The 17,574-nt window shown below is 47.1% G+C and overlaps 4 protein-coding genes across 4 annotated transcripts; 1 reads left to right on the forward strand and 3 right to left on the reverse strand.

The window, feature by feature from the left end:
• Positions 1-5,462: 5,462 nt before the first annotated feature.
• On the reverse strand, positions 5,463-6,224 carry H257_12641 (hypothetical protein; the record flags this gene model as incomplete). The annotated part of the gene is made up of 1 exon (XM_009839931.1): positions 5,463-6,224. The coding sequence occupies one exon, from the start codon at positions 6,222-6,224 to the stop codon at positions 5,463-5,465; it is 762 nt and encodes a 253-aa protein (XP_009838233.1).
• A 3,035-nt stretch (positions 6,225-9,259) lies between these two features.
• H257_12642 (hypothetical protein) lies at positions 9,260-10,000 on the reverse strand (the record flags this gene model as incomplete). Its single annotated transcript, XM_009839932.1, has 1 exon — positions 9,260-10,000. One exon carries the CDS (start codon positions 9,998-10,000, stop codon positions 9,260-9,262), a length of 741 nt encoding a protein of 246 aa, XP_009838234.1.
• Positions 10,001-12,449: 2,449 nt separating this feature from the next.
• On the forward strand, positions 12,450-14,770 carry H257_12643 (hypothetical protein; the record flags this gene model as incomplete). Its single annotated transcript, XM_009839933.1, has 3 exons — positions 12,450-13,023; positions 13,205-13,500; positions 13,547-14,770. 3 exons carry the CDS (start codon positions 12,450-12,452, stop codon positions 14,768-14,770), a joined length of 2,094 nt encoding a protein of 697 aa, XP_009838235.1.
• Positions 14,771-16,012: 1,242 nt separating this feature from the next.
• On the reverse strand, positions 16,013-17,525 carry H257_12644 (hypothetical protein; the record flags this gene model as incomplete). Its single annotated transcript, XM_009839934.1, has 4 exons — positions 16,013-16,091; positions 16,161-16,297; positions 16,354-16,458; positions 16,845-17,525. The coding sequence occupies 4 exons, from the start codon at positions 17,523-17,525 to the stop codon at positions 16,013-16,015; spliced, it is 1,002 nt and encodes a 333-aa protein (XP_009838236.1).
• Positions 17,526-17,574: the final 49 nt, after the last annotated feature.

A 17,574-nucleotide genomic window follows, 5' to 3' on the forward strand; every position in this document is an offset into this window, starting at 1 on the left:
ATAGCTACGTGCTTATTGGTGCTACGCTGTGCCCTTATGTAGGATTTATCTAATGAGATGTGACTACACTAGCTAGTAAAACTCTAACACGATTGCCTTCGCAAAGATATAGGGCCCACGGCTTCTCTGCTTGTTTTATGTTAGCTGTGATGGAGTGATATTACACTTACTGGGCTGCTCGACTATAAAGCAACAACCCAGTAATGCCCACTAAGTAAAACTCCACCACACCATTTAACCACGAGTGAAGCCCCATGTCTAACTCTACCTGAACATCCATGAGCAAAACCCCAAAACACCACGAGTGAAAAACTGCCTCCCCTACAGTACATACAGTAGTTGGTACGATTAACGGTGTACAACGTTGTATGCCTTCGTGTTTCACGTTAACCATAGGATTGTACTTATCGTAGCAAGCAATTAGTCCCACCCACTTACTCAGGGACGTTTTAGGTCAATAGTACCAAATTCCCTGAGTGAGTGGGTTTTGACCAATTGAGTGGGTGTGTAACCCACTCACTCGGGGAATTCGTCTCTCAAAAACCTGTGGGTTATGTGATTGAAATGCACCATGTGGGATGACTAGTCCAGGGTAGCCACCCTATGGCCAAATACGTAATATTAACAACAACAATAATTGACCGAATATAATAGTTGCGTCTTAGCTATTGTGTTTTCCTATTGAAAACTGAGTTTTCTGACTGCTCTGGACGAAATATATCTGGTTACTTGTATGTGTACAGTACTCGCACCGTACAGTGTGTGAAAGAAGCGTTTCGAAACAAACACATGGCAGGTCAGTGGACATTTCTACTTGGTTTAAGTAAAGCATTTGAGTGGGAGTGCCGTTCCTCCTACACGACCAAATGACTTGAAATTTGTATTGCAAACGACACCACGACTGCGTCACTTCCACAACCTCGTCGCCGTTTGTTGAAACGTTGTCTACTAACCCTTTTCCTTCACACATGATAACATCGACACTTTGGTCGTGATTTCTGAAAACACATCATTAAATTCGGCGATTTCTGATCCAAAATGTCCAAGGGCATTTGAAAAGTGTAAATATACATAGCAATCTGGGCCATTTGTCGAGCGATCACCATCAGGCAAATCAGATTTCATTTTAAAAACGACGTCATTTGAAATTTCACCATAGTTAAAAGCAAAAGACACTTTTTGACCCTTACAAACGCAAGCTTAAAAAGCTACTTTAATGAGAAGAGTAGTTTAGATAGTTTAGATGCTCGCATATACCGTGAGTTGTAAAAATGACGTGAAAAGAATGAACCCACCGGCACTTTATATTACCACAAAAAGTTTATCATTCTGGTGATTGCTATGCGGACGACAACGGATTTTAAGGGACACCGAAGTTTTGACAACATTTGAGTAATACTTTAAGTATTAATTTTACGACAATTCAATGATTGGCTACAAAATTGATTCGAGTGAAAACATTGTAAATGTCGGGTTGATGATTTATATTCGACGGGTCATTTCACATTAGCCAAATGCCGCTTGATGGCCGCGATGGCTTCGACTTACACGGTGGTGGGTTCCCTGGCTTTTTTTACAAAAGAGGTGTGAGGACAAGAAAGTTTTGGCCTTGGGAAGGGTCTACAGACGGCTGGTCGCTGGTGACGACCAGTCAAACAGTTGTCTCGTCGTTGTGCATTTCGACTCGAGTTGTAGCTAGCTTCGCTGCTGGACAGCCTGGGAGCGGAGAAAGCTACAACTCGAGTCAAGAGGAATGTTTTGCCGAATATGCTTCGCCGAGTCTCAGGGCAATGGAATGCTACCAAGAAGCAACCGAAGCGGAGCGTGACTGATTTAGGCCTTGTTGCAGAAGCGACTTTGCTGACAGTCGCTTCTGCAACAACGCCTGAACAGAGTCAGATCAATTGTCTAGCCATGGTGCAATGTTACATCAAAGCGTGGGCTCTCATCGTCACATTCTATGTATTTTTGTACGAAGTATGTGTTCTGCGTATTTGTACCTCGGGAGTTTTTTCAAATACGAAGTAAGTTAGTAGTTTTGGAAAATTGTAAAATTCAATTTCTAATAAAAAGTGACATTTCGTATTTCGTAGTGCTCAGCCAATCATGTTTCGACTTCATGCCAATTTCGATTATCACGTGTCTGTACGTGCCTCAGTTGTCCACACACAAACAAATTATTTTGAAAGCGCTTGTACAGAAGATACAATGCATTTATGTGGTTTATCTGACAAGACAATGTCGTACTCATTCATATTCATTCACCAGTCCGGCTTAGCAAGCAGCGTTGGGCAAGAACGGTTCGATACAGTCACGGTTTCCGAGCAATGTGTTATTGTGCTTTCACCTGTTTTTCTCCTTGTTTTACAGTCTTAGCACGTTAATCAATGCTTCTCTAAAAGTATAATTATGCAAAACCAACGTTAATCAACGTCAAGCCAGATACTACACATTATTGGTCAAATGTGTAACAACATAAAATACCAATTTGTGGCGTGCCCATTTGATTTTGACAAATGGGCACGCCGTCCTGCTTCATCATTTTCGAATTCTTAAAAGTCCTAAAGGTGGAGAATTCCCTGGTGAACACTCCATGATTAGGGTCGACCTTTCCAATTCTGGGTATCATAGGATATTGTGACGAAACTATATATTATGATGACCACAATATGAAAATAACATGTCAGCATAGCCTGACGGTAAAGCTTGGAGCTTTCATGCACGAGGTTGCGGGTTCAAATGCCGGCTATGACTTCATTTTTACTTTGAAGTACTTTTATCATTTACGAGTTTGCTGTATAGCATTGAAGGTTGAGTTTGTCCTACAATTCTACCGGTATCACCACCAGTTGATGAAAACTGTATTCAAATCGGAGGCACAAACTTTAATTCACACTGGTAGTGGTGATAAATGGACGAACTCGCTGTGTTTGGGGTCGTCCTGGTGGCTGCATGCATGGTCAACCTTCGTCCAGATCATCTTTTATCCCTATTGACTAACTGTAAATACCCTAAAAGTTTGAATTGCTCTATTTTATGGTATGGTGCACCACATCTAAAAACTTCCAACTGGCCAAATTGAAGAGTGGAGGTTTTATTATTTAACGTGCAATTAATGTAGTTAAACCCAAAATACAGATACGTTAAATACCGATTTCATACGTTTTATCACTGGAGTGGGAGGTTAAAGGTCCCCCTTGCCTCCGGATATTAAATACGGATAAGAGTCACATACAAAAATCAAGATACATTTGAGCGGCCACCCCTATGGCCAAATATCCAAGCGCCCATGTAAAATACCACTAGGTTAAATATCTATTTCTGGACCAATTCATCACCAAATTTGAATCTGAGACGTAGAATCTTCACCACATTGAGATCTGTCGATTATACGCCTCAATTTGCTGCAATTTTGATTAATGAATATGAAATAGAAGTTAGAAAATTTTGTGAAAAGTTGGTAGTTTATAGATGACGTGCACCATATCGTTTCCGTACACATGGTGAATCTATCCAAGATATTGTGTATGATACCCATAATTGTGAATCTATCCAAGATATTGTGCTAACTGTAAATCCGTAATTGACACGATAAACAACGTGATTTTTTAATTAATCCTACACGTTAAACGAGGGGGGTTTCGTGCTGACGAGGTGGAAATTCAAGCCACGTGCAAAAGTCATATTTTCCACGTGCGAATAATTGTTTTCGTGCCCCCTTGAACAGTGTCCATAGGTGATCCCAACTTGGCACACCGTATGTAGCATGTCTCCATGTAGGCTACATCTCGAACATTTGTCGTCTCCATATTTTTTTATGGTTCCTGCTAATTCTTGTCCTCCACTTTCGTGGGTGACTCTAACGTGACATGCCTGTCTCCATGCAGACCGCGTCTCCAACGCAATGCTGTCCCTCCTGTATCCAAAAGTAAGCATGTTTTATCTGGCTCTTGCTCGAAATAAGAAAGTACCAGTGTTGAGCGGCTGATTTTATTTGAAGAATACACACGCAGTTTTTGGACGAATTGCAATATAATTATATGACCTTATAGCCAAGATCCTACTCTTTTGGTTGGTACAAATTTCACACAAATCCAATGATTGGTCATAATACCACAATGTGGCAAACATCAAACGTGTCAGTGATTTGGGACGGAGTGGTATGCCACAAGTACAGTACTGTTTACAATTCTGTACCGTCTAGTTTAATTCGAGTCGTACGACCATATTGTGGATTTTTATTTTTTATGTGTCTATCTGTTTATTATGGAATTCGCAAGGCAGGCCACTTTGCGAATTCAAAATTGTCCAATTTGTCCAATCAGATGCCGTGAAATCACGAAAATCGCTGCGTAGATATATATTCTACACCTGTGATGGCGGTTGATGCAAGGAGCATTGAGATAACTATGTAGGCTGTGTATGATCATGTAGATTGGATGCGTCGTGCTCGTTCTTCATCCTGGCATGTGATGGGGTGTGGGACGATCTCGAAGATCTTGGCCTTGTCAGAGTCGGACCGAGCGCAGGCGGCCGAAGTCCTCGTCGGCGCCGCCCTTGAAGAAGGAAGCTGTGGCAACATTTCGGCCATCGTGGTCGTTTCAGCGATGTGGTATTCAGGACTCGGTCAATTTGAACAGGTATAGACTTCAGTAACATCACCACTTGTCTACTAACCCAATGAATGTGGTCATCCCTCATTCCACCATCCAGTCCGTGTCGGTGCCGTACATCTATCTCCCTGCTGGTGTGATCACGTGGTTGCGCGGGCAGGTGGAGCAAGATGTCTTGGTGGCACCCATCGCAAGTGCTAAAGCCGCCACTTCAGCACTTGCGATGGGTGCTACCAAGGCGTCTTGCGCCACCGCGTTGGCCCACCAGAGCCGCCACGGCATTGCGACCCAACCGAGCGCACAACATAATGTTTGCTGTAAGGGGAGAACCACATTGGATATAGTCGGAGTGAACTCATCAGTAACGTTACACAATTCTCAGGAGCAGCATCACACAAAACTCTCTACAAAATTCAAGTGTCCAAAGAGTAACTTCTGCTTCCTGTCTTATAGCCAATCGTGTGCAAGAAAAAAGGTGTGATGAGCTCTAATTGGATATTAAAAAGTAGCAAGGTGGCTCACCTTGCGAATTCCATCAAGTCAACTAATTCGACGAGAATGCCCAGATAATGTTCTTTCACCTCCACTAATTTACAGGCCAATCGGAGGTGAGGAAGTTCAGTTTTTCATCATCCTTGGACAGACGGGCACCTGTAGTGGAACAATAGTATAAGTTAATGTACATTGGTACAGGGCTGTACTATTAATACTACAGTAGTAACTATCAGTTTCTCCGCACACAACACATCATTTTGAAGGCGCTTGTACAGAAGATACAATGTATTTCTGTCGATTAACGCACATGACAACGTCATACTGCAACATACATGCATATGTCACCACTCCAACTTAGCAAGCAGCCTTGGGCAAGAACGGTTCGATAAAGTCACGGAGTTCTGAGATACGGGCGTACACTCCGGGGAAGCCAGGGCGGGCACAGCCGATGCCCCAGCTGGTCACACCGGCCAAGTACTCTTCCCCGTTGCGCGTGACCGTCAACGGTCCACCCGAGTCGCCTTTGCACGTGTCCTTGAAGCCCCCACCGGCGCAGATCATGGAAGACGTGACGTTGTAGTTTTTGTACTTGTTGAGCGCGGCGTGGCACTTGGAGTTTTCCCAGATAACCACGTCGGTTTCCAAGAGCACGGGGGATGCAGGCCCGCCTAAATAGATACTACCAAACCCACGCACCCAAGACACAGCGCCCGGGGCAGTGAACTGGTCTTCGTCCCAGTTGAGCTTGACGGGGGGGAACTTGGACTCGGTTTCCAATTCGAACACGGCAACATCGTAGTCGTAGCGAGTGGCCTTGTTGTACTTGGGGTGCAAGGTGCGCTTGACGATCTTGATGCGCTCGCCGTCCTTGGTGCCGTTCAAGTAGTGCGACCCGATGGACGCGTAGGCGGCCCAGGGAGTCGGCACGCAATGAGCCGCCGTGACCAGGATTTTGGGGGCCACCAACGACGCACCGCACAACGAAGCAGCGGTTTCGTTGCGGCGAAGTCCCGTCACGTACGTGTACTTGCCGATGGGGGCTTCGGTACCGTTGACGATTTCAATATCGGCGGCCGCGAAGGCGGCAACAGCAGAAAGGGCGAGGAACTTGACCATGGCAAAGTGAATTGGAAAATGAGGTCAAGTTGGAAACGCAGAACCATAATTCATTTTGTTCATGAGTTTTTCCATGTGGAATATGTGCGTCCCCATCTCTATACTGAGTCACTAGTGATATGAAGTGATAGATTTCAAGCTATCACTTCATATCACTAGTGACTCAGTATGGATAATAATGGTGCGCCATTATTATCCAGCGTCAAATCTATCACTTCGGACGTGTCGAAGGATATGCGATATACTTCGAAGTATACAGAATAACTCCCTCATTTCGAGAGTGCTACTCTCGTTTTCACCCGAAATACTAGTACTCCAGTATTTGACTGTGAATTCAACCATCCGGATACAGGATACCCTTTTTAGCCCGTAATAGGTACTAGCCCTGTAATCTGCGACTTCGTCCTACCACCGATGAGTACATAAGACACTAAGTCTCCGGGGTTAACTGCATCACCAGTGGTTAGCGATAGCAAACCACTGATATGCACTTAACCCCTAGAAAGAGGTGAGTATACCAAGTCCCATCCATATAAACACGCATATTGAGGTGTTTTCTGAGAAAATGTGAGGTACTACTGTTTATGATGGAATTGAACATATATCTATCTACATGTAGACTGTATACAAGGTACAGTACAGTTTTGCTTGAAACGCACTAACGTTAGCACTGTACCCAACTCCTATCATCGTACTTCCAACGGTTTGTAAATTGATTGACAGTCTGTATACTACGTACTACGTAGTATACAATATATAATTGGGCGTGGAATATCTAGATCTCGTCGATCCTTCATGGTTGCCTATTTCATGAGCGGACATAAATTTCCTTTTAGGTTACTAGTATGAGCTTAGGCTCAATTCCAGCCTACTTTACCTGATTACTAGTGAGCCCGTTGCTCTGCCGCCGGTGTTAATTCTGCTTATTATTGTTGCCATAGTTGAGCGTGGCATATTTTTCAGACATTTTCTGTTTGTAGTATGCGTTTTCAAAACTCTTCTATCTGCGGTACAACGGGGTCCGGTAATGGGAATCAGTCCTTTTGCGGTGTAGTCCACTGAAATAGTACAGGCTGCGGTAGAAACCTTGCAGCTATGCTAAGACTAAGCCGTGCATCTAAACTCACTAACACTGTGATCTTTGAACGCGTGGCGTGTTGACTTGAAAGCAGTTAGCTCCACCTCTCAGGAACATCCAATAGCGCCGCCGTTTGACACGCAACGTGTAAGTATGTCAGAATACATGTCGGTGCCACCTTGTGGGTATGTTTATTGTGCTTTTCATTTGTTTTGGCGTCGGTTTTACGTGGCTAAAAGAGTGGTACTTCTGCTGTAACAGTGTTACAAGGTTGAATAAATACCTGGTGTTTTAGCTAATTCACAGGGGTTTTATAAATGCCAAATAACTCTGAGGAATAATATTCACATGTGATGCTGAAGTGACCAAAACACCTTGGCTATTAATTCCATCGCGTAGTCCATGCACGTAGCATGCACTGCGCGATGGAACAAGAAGATGGCGTGGTTTTCTACGATGTGGCAACATACATGTACATCGCTGTGCGGTAGAACACCGGCGCGTATCCTCGCTGTGTGACATTTATAATACCAGTATGAAAAGTCGTTCATGATGACCAGTGAATTGTGCAATTTGGTCCCGAGAATAGCAGATATAACTTCGATTTGCACTTTTCAAATGTGCAAAAGCGAGGGAGTTGCATAAATGACCCCCCTATAATTACATTCGGTAACGAAACGTGATGCTAAATCACGGTACGGATTATCTAAAACACTGGGGTCGATGTAACAAACACCCAGGTTTATGGTGTGAATAGCCAAAACGAGTGAAAAGCACAATAATCGCATCGCTATTTATCTCGTGACATGTTTATCAGAACACAGTCAAAGGAAAAAAATCACTTATCGTTTCACACCAAGTTCACTACAATTCCACCTGGCTATTTGGACCGAAGTCGGCCTTTAACCTCCCACTGTAGTGATAAAACGCATGAAATCGGTATTTAACGTATTTGGTTTTTGGGTTTAACTACCTACGTTAAATAATAAAACCTCCACTCTTCGATAAGAGTCACATACTAAAATCAAGATACATCTCAGCGGCAGCACTTGACACGATTTCCACACATATAAGTATATGTATATATATATTCATATTTCTTGAGAAATGGAGTGTCCAACTCATCCTTCGAGAGGGTTGGCAACTAAATCTTTAAGTAATTGATTGAATTATAACAGTTGAACCAGTTTGTTTCGATGGCATTTCCACTTCAGCATATGGTTCAAAACTGGATTTTTTCAATGTGATTGAATCCAGTGGTTCGTTTTATATCCCCGCGCCATTGAACTGTGCGTTCAAGTGATATGCACGAGCTGATTACCTGTATAAACCCAATGAACGCTGGAACATCAAGCCCTCCAAAAAACAAGCACTGTCGAGTTTCCTTGCTCGTGTTTGATGACGAATTTCGCTACGTTCCGACAAGTGTTGGGACGACATCAGAATTGTTGTATGAATCGCAAACAACAACCTTAACCGGTAGACAACATTTTTGTATTATATCCTTATCACGACGTAATCAAAACGACCCAAGGTTAATCCATCGTCACTGAAGTGATCCAACATAATACTGTACGAATTTGATTGAACACGACACAAGGCACGAGCCCGAAACTCGGAGCAAACGACGTCGAGATTTCATGACTCTTGTCTGATGGACGTGTTCAGTTAAGCCATGTACACTATGTACATACAGTTCTTGGTGAACATTGCAGTATTTTGGAAGCCAGTAATGTATGCATTCACCCACTACCAGGTTGAAGGGCGGCGAAACAGTAAATCTTTGTATGTATGGACAAGGAGGGGTTTCGAAATACTTGCATGATCAGGGATCAGTTCCTTTTTTGAAATCGACAATCATGGCTGGTCTAGCAGTATTTAAATACACTCGATGCACGAAAACATGTATAAAAAACGCAAACCAATGTTAAGGACGACGAGTCCACAACGAATCCAGCTACGTTCCGTTGCACAGGAATGGCTCGATGAACGACCGACCAGCCGAGATGCGATTGAATATCTGCAACGTAGGCGAGTCCACGCAGTTGTACAGCGCCAACGTGCCGAGAGCGAAGTCGCTTCCGTCGATCTCGATCATAAGGGATCCAAAAATGTACCAAACGCACATCTCAATGTTGTCGTTGTTGCTGCATCCTTGGTAGGCGTATATGGGGCGATTGAGTTTGGCTTGGCACTGGTCGTTCGCAAGAAGTTGAACCGTGGTTTCCGAGAGGGTGTTCCCGTTGTTGAAGGGGAACCAGGACCAGCCGCGCAGCCGCACGAGTTTGCCAGGGTCGACATCATCCCACAGGATGCGCACTGGTGGGACCTTAGAGGGTTGAGCCAAACGCACCATTGCGAAGTCCAGGGAACGGTTGGCACTGTAGTATTTGTTGAGCACAGGGGTCCACTCGCCGTTGTCTAACCGGCCATCGATTCGAGTTGCCCCAACCACAACTTTGTCTGCTTTGTCGTAGTCTTCAACGCATGATCGAGTAAAGAGGGCGAAGTCAGGGGCGACGAGAACGCCTTGGCAAATCCTGGTTCCTGTCGCTGACGAGCGCAGTTGAGCCAAATACGTGGACTTCTTGGCGTTCTGGAAGCCTGCAAAGTATGCATTCACCACAACCTGCACATGGCGGCGGCAAACCAAAACAGCCTTTGCATCACACGTCGAGTTGGAAAATGTGGTTCTCATTGAAGGGCTGCAGTTATTTGCAGTATAATCTGTGATATATATTGAATGTATGGACAAGGTGAGATGCAAAAAATACTGGTACGTTTGTCTCGTACGAGACTTGGATTAACGTTACGAAAGTTGCGAAACATTGTGTCAAATCCGTTACATCCTACCGGAATACAAGAAGTACGCATAATGGGCTGCAAATTGCATACTTACAAGAATTATGCAATTTGCAGCCCATTATATGTCTTGATAAAGTAAGAAACTGTGAATTACAAAGTCTCACAAAGTCTCTAACTCATCAATTAACAACACATGGCTTGCTAGATATGGTGGAGGTGTGTCATCGACCGGGCGACCTGGTGGTTTCTATGATGCGCGTGATGTGGTTGGCGCGCTTGCTGATGGCCGATCGATTCTCCGCAGATTGCGGTCGTGTTGTACTTTAGGTCTCGACTGTCGCTTGGGTTAACTCGAGTTCTTTTAGGAGGCCGCACAACCATAGAAGTTGCTTGGCGAGTTCGACGAGTGTGGTGTACTCGGATTCGAACGTTCTTAGGGGAAGGGCATCTCTCCTATGCGACGATGCTGCCACTGACGAGCCGGATAAACCGAGTATGGACTCCGTTTGAGGTGACTTTTTGCATCTTGATGGGTCTTTAATCAAGTTCTAGGTCACATATCCCAATAATGCGAAACACGTTGGCGAGCGATGTTCAGTGACATGTGAATGCTTCGACGTGGAAAGTGGTGGTTGTGGATGAGCAGAGCACATGGCTCAATACATGGACGGTTGAATTGATGGTCTCGGCCCACCAGCGGCGGACGACGCCGGATTGGGCAATACAACTATGGCCATCTCAATAGTGGTTGTGTGGGCGTAAATCCATCTTGCCATTGGTCACCCGGGGAGAATCTATCGCGCTTAAATTCCTCGACTATTTAATTCACTATTGAATGTCGCGGTGGTCGCTGTTTGCATATGTAGCCCTTGACATTGACCACTCAACACTACCCTGTCTCGAACTTGCGGTTGTGGGCCTTGGATTTGGGCACCTGGCAGTCCATAAGACTTCTCATCGTCCGATTGTATATGCGTTGCCATAGCCATCGTGGATTCGTCATCACACGACAACCGTGAGGTGAGCTCGACATGAGCTTCGGATATCAGACGACACTCGCGTTCCAGTTGTAGTCTGCGTTGAGTAACACGACGGGCGATTATAACTCGACACATTGTGCTCACAACCTGGCGCGAGGAGTGGAAAGCCTTGAAAGTACTGAAAGGCGATTGATATAGTTTGTGTAGCTAGCCTCATGAATGAATGGGGGGTCTTTGTAGTCTACGACGTCTAGGTATTGGTTTTGCTCTGCATACTTGTCTGATGGGACGACACCCCAACGAATTCAGCTACGTCCCCTTGCTCAGGACTGGAGCGAGAGGTGATGGAACCTCTCGGGCATAAACGTCCATTGCACTTGTACAGCGACACCTTCGTACCAACAAGAAATTCGGTTCCCCGACCTCGATGACGAGGGATCTGAAAATGGACGCCGAAAAGGTTTTGATGTTGTCGGTGAAGGCGCATACTGGGTACTCTAGTCGAACACTGGCGATGGACTTTGGCGTAGCTCGGTAGTTCGAACTAGAGCCGAAGTTTCCATGAGCCAAAGCTCGTCTTCGTTGCAAACGCGAACCAGCCAAATGCGAACCAGACAATGTGTCTGGCTCGACGTCCTCCCACAGTATTTGCAAATCTGTGCACGAGCCAATACAATCATTGCAAACTCCAGGGTACTGTTGACACTAATATTTTTTAGCACTGGGATCCATTGACGGTCAGCCAGTTCAGCAATTAACAATATATGTCCTAACCACAACTTTGTTTGCTTGGCTCTGGATGCTCGAGTTAGAGGTCGACGAGAGCGCCTTAGCGGAAGAAGAGGACTTGTGCAGCCAAGCTCAGTTGAGCGATTTACAGGGCCGGAACAGTTGAGAACTGAAAGATTGCGCGGTATGCAATCACCACCACCCTGGCCAAGGCGGCTGGCGGCAGTCCAAAATAGCCGTTGCATGACACGTCGAGCTCAGAAATGTGGTTCGGCGCTCAAGGACAGCGTTGATAAACAGTTAATAAACAGTTATTTGTAAACAGTTAATAAACAGTTATTTGTAGTAAAATCAGTGAAATTATATGTATGGACAAGTTGGGGGTATTAATATTCACTTGGACTGTATACTTGACGGGGTTCAACAGGTCAACGCTACATTACAATTAAAGCAATCTGATTGGCTCGTAGATATCTTTAACCAACAGATAATTATAGCCATTTAACTCAGAGAATTCTGATTGGCTCATAGATGTCTTCAACGCGCAGATAACTATCGACACCATAGTAGCTTCAAACTTCGTCGAGTACAATCAATCCACGGCCTTCATTTTTCCATTTGACAGCGTGCGCCATGGTCAACCATCGGGGGCTATTGAGCTCCAACGCCACGAATGGCATTGGAGATGGCAACCAGTACACGTACTTGACTGGATTAAGTGAAACCAAATCGGCGGCTTCCTTCTGCAGCGCAACGCTCATTGCCCCCACATGGCTGCTTACGTTGGCAGAGTGTGTCAATGCGTCTAAGTGGGCCGCTATTGGATCTAACTGTGCGTTGGGTGACGAAGGGACCGAACGTATTGAAGTTGTCCGTCGGGTGTTGCACCCCAACTACACCAGAAGCTCGGGTTATCAGCAATTGGCGATGTTGGAGCTGACAACCGCCAGCAAGTATGTCCCAGCAAGCGTCTCATGGAACGACAACTTACCGGATAACCCGACGTTGTGGGTGCGCGGGTTTGACTCTTCTACAGACGACAAGGCACTCGTGGAAAGCACAGCGAAACTGTGGAGCTACGACGAGTGTGGCAAGTTCTATTATGACCACCAAGAATACGGACGAACACTCAACGAATCCATGCAGTGTCTTCGTGACAGTCAATGCCAGCAAGAACGAGGCAGTGCGGTCATGGTGGATGTCAACGGTACAAGCCAGTTGATTGGCCTTACGTACTGGCAAAAAAGCAACACTACCATCGCCCCAACAGTTTACCTACCAATCTCATCTTCAAAAGAGTTCATTCAATCCACCCTACAAGCAACAACTTCTGCCTATACATCCACGTATCCACCAAATGGCTCAACCAACTCGCCTTCTGTGACCAGCCCTTCCTCAACAAGTCCAACCACTACAATTGACAACACACCAACCGCCACCGTCTCAACACCAGGCACAACTTCTCGCCAGAATCCATTACCCTCTACAACTGGACCTGCATCGACCAACCCAAACGAACCCGTGCCTACTGGCCCCACCCCTCAACCTACTGGCCCTGCCCAAACTGGTCCTACCCCGACAGGACCTACACCTACCGGTACCATCACCACTCCTCCCGCTCCTGGACCTGCGTCAACCAACCCAAACAAACCGCGACCCACCGGCTCAACACCTCAACCTACTGGTCCTACCCCAACCGGCCCTACTCCAATTGGACCAACACCTACTAGTCCTACCCGTACAAGGCCTACACCCACCGGCTCCACCACGACTCCATCGGCTACGGGTCCTGCGTCGACCAACCCCAATCAACCAGCACCCACTGGCTCCACACCCAATCCTACAGGCCCAACCCCTACTGGCCCTACTCCAACTGGCCCAACCCCTACTGGACCTACTCCAACGGGTCCTGCACCTACTGGTCCAAACCCGACTGGACCTACCCCATCAAGGACTACCCCATCAGGGCCTACACCTACGGGGCCTACACCTACTGGTCCGAATCCTACTGGGCCAACACCTACCGGCTCCACCACGACTCCATCGGCTACGGGTCCTGCGTCGACCAACCCCAATCAACCAGCACCCACTGGCTCCACACCCAATCCTACAGGCCCAACCCCTACTGGCCCTACTCCAACTGGCCCAACCCCTACTGGACCTACTCCAACGGGTCCTGCACCTACTGGTCCAAACCCGACTGGACCTACCCCATCAAGGACTACCCCATCAGGGCCTACACCTACGGGGCCTACACCTACTGGTCCGAATCCTACTGGGCCAACACCTACCGGCTCCACCACGACTCCATCGGCTACGGGTCCTGCGTCGACCAACCCCAATCAACCAGCACCCACTGGCTCCACACCCAATCCTACAGGCCCAACCCCTACTGGCCCTACTCCAACTGGCCCAACCCCTACTGGACCTACTCCAACGGGTCCTGCACCTACTGGTCCAAACCCGACTGGACCTACCCCATCAAGGACTACCCCATCAGGGCCTACACCTACGGGGCCTACACCTACTGGTCCGAATCCTACTGGGCCAACACCTACCGGCTCCACCACGACTCCATCGGCTACGGGTCCTGCGTCGACCAACCCCAATCAACCAGCACCCACTGGCTCCACACCCAATCCTACAGGCCCAACCCCTACTGGCCCTACTCCAACTGGCCCAACCCCTACTGGACCTACTCCAACGGGTCCTGCACCTACTGGTCCAAACCCGACTGGACCTACCCCATCAAGGACTACCCCATCAGGGCCTACACCTACGGGGCCTACACCTACTGGTCCGAATCCTACTGGGCCAACACCTACCGGCTCCACCACGACTCCATCGGCTACAGGACCTGCGCCGACCAAACCCAACCAGCCGGGACCCGCAGGCTCTACACCCCAGCCCTCGAGCACGGCGATACCGTCGTCCATAAGCCCCACAGTTACTAGTACGGCTGCGCCCAACAAACCTTCATCTACGGTTTCGACATTGGCCCCTATAGGTCCACCTACGACAGCTTTAGCTACGACTCTTGCTCCTAAGACTACCACAGCCCCACCCCCGGTGACAGCTACCCCAACTCGTCCACCGGCGCCTACAACATCAAAACCGTATGCTACTTCTCGTGGCAAGTGCTGAGTACCCTAGCATTGTGTTTTACGTATGTCGTGACAGCAGTTTTATGTATGCAGGGCGTACCAACATTCAGTCAAGGATACAAGGATACATGTTTTGGTGTCTATACAAGGATACATGTTTTGGTGTCTCATTTGAGGGTTATTTCGTACACCTACGAAGTATTAAGACTTTCAACGTCGATAAAGACATGGGAATTCAAACAACACAGTTATCGTCCTTGGTCACATGCAATGAATGTTCGTCAATAAGGTGGCTACATTGGCTAGACCTTGCAACGAATACCTTAACATACCGTTGAGCTATCCATCCCGTCGCCATTGCTGCCTCGACCTTGTATTGAGCTATGTACGACAGTTGCAAGTAACGATATGAACGAAATTATCCCCTTCGATCCCTGAATACTCGAATGTAGTCCCATAGTTCGATGTGATTCATGGCAGCATGCATAACATGATGATCCGACCAAGAGGGACAATAGTTGTCACACATTTCACTACCAATGGCTTGGAATGCATGATGTTTACATGTCGTCGTCTGAGAGAGAAAACTAGCGTGGACAATAGTTTTGTAAGCAAAGGCAATTCTATCATGTGTTGCAAAACACTAGAGAAATACAAATGGAACGACGACATGTGACGGAATCGGACTTGAATGATGATTGCTTGAACTCAAAAATTGGAGTCCAATAATGCACCACAATGTATGTGGAAACGGTAGCAAACTTGAGCTGCGTACAATATTATCCATACTGATGGATAGATTGGCTAGTACACGTACAATTGTTCCTGGTGCAAGCCAGGATATGGGAAATCAAGTTTGCATAATAATTTCGTCAGACATTTGAGCTGTAGAAGTCTCAATTCAAGTATTAATATTTGGCAAGAGTGCAGTTTGCGTGTATATCCCGTGTGTGACAAAGTCAAATCAAAAGTGTATTGATGCTTCCTACGTTACGTGCTCCGATAAGAAGCAGACATTGCTGCGACGACATAGTATAGTTATCCCTCATGAGTGTCAAGCATCCAGCAGGGTTACTTGTGGATCAGGGCTCGTTAACGAGCTTTAGTAGGATCCGGGGGCGACGGGGCTTTTCGTTGTGCCCGCAGGTCGATACGTCGATGGATTGGCAGGCTGAGACGGCCACGACGTTGATCCGGCAGGTGCAGGATTGTTTGCAACGGTAGTGGTTGGGCTAGTTACCGAAGGACGAACAGTGAAGGCGGTAGGACTGGAGGTTGGAATGGTGGGTACATAAGGCCTTGGAGTTGAGATGACCGAAGTCGGTTGATTCGCAATCGTGCTAGTCGGGCGTGTGATGGACGGGACCGACGTCGAACCTAATGGAGAAGGACTAGAGGCTAAGGGTTTAGTCGAGGAGACTGCAGGTGGATACGTTGAACGGTAGGTGGTGGTGGGCGAATTCGATGGGCCCGTAGGCTGTGGAGTTGAGGTTCGACCAGAGGCGGAGGGAACTGTAGTCGACGCACGAGGAGAGCGGCTAGTTGTGAAAGGTATAGTTGCCGAGGCAGCAGGTGCGTTCGTTAAGAGGTTCAATGGTGGAGTAGTTTTGGGAGATTTTGACTTGCCAGTTGGCTGTGGCGTCGATATTGGACGCGTGGTGGAAGTAACCGTAGTTGGGCTAGCCGTGGTAGGACGCTTAGTTGTGCTTGTAGGCGGATACGTGGAGAGGTTTGAGGGCAGTGTGGTTTTGGGTGAAGTTGACGTGCTTCTAAGCTGTGGTGTCGAAGTAGAAGTTGTGGTTTGGGTGGTTTCGGTGCTAGATGGACTGGTAGTTGAAGGAACGTTGGTGTCCGAAGGGGGATATGTCGACATGTTTGATGAGTCGTTGTAAGTTGGAGTTGGAGTTGTGGGTGATTGGAGGACGGATTGAATGAACGCCTCTCCAGCTGCGACGAGAATGTAGACAGCTGGAGCGATGCTGTTGTTCTGGCTTTGCCAATACGTGAGTCCAATCAATTGGCTTGTACCATTGACGTCCACCATGACCGCGCTGCCACGATTTTGCTGGCATTGGATTTCGCGAAGACACTGCATGGATCCGTGAAGTGTTCGTTCATATCCTGGGTGACCACTGTAGAACTTGTCACACTCGTCGAAGCCCCACAGTTTCGCCGTGGTTTCCACGAGGGTCTTGTTCATCGTGGAAGTGTCAAACCCACGCACCCACAACGTTGAGGTGTCCAAGTAACTGTCCCAAGATATGTTGACTGGTGTGTACTTGCTTGGCGTTTTCAGTTCCAACATGGCCAATTCGTGGTACGGCGTCACGGAAACGGTATAGTCGGGGTCCAGAACTTGACGAACGACTTCAATCAGCTCGGAATCATCTTCACCCGATGCACACTTGGATCCAATCGTAGCCCACTTCGCCATGGGGGCGCATTCCGCCAGGGTGAGTAGCCACGTGGGGGCGATGAGTGCGCCACTGCAGGACGCTTCCGACGTGTTGTTTTCGCTCAAACCAGCCAGGTACAAGTGCTCGGTACCATTTCCAATGGTGTTGATGGCACTCGAAGTGCCAAGTGTATGAGGGAATTTGATCATGACACGCGTGGTCAAATTGGAAAGTGAGCAACTCGGTGGTTGTTGAAGT

This window comes from Aphanomyces astaci (assembly GCF_000520075.1).
Source record: "Aphanomyces astaci strain APO3 unplaced genomic scaffold supercont1.42, whole genome shotgun sequence".
Classification (NCBI taxonomy): domain Eukaryota; phylum Oomycota; class Saprolegniomycetes; order Saprolegniales; family Verrucalvaceae; genus Aphanomyces; species Aphanomyces astaci.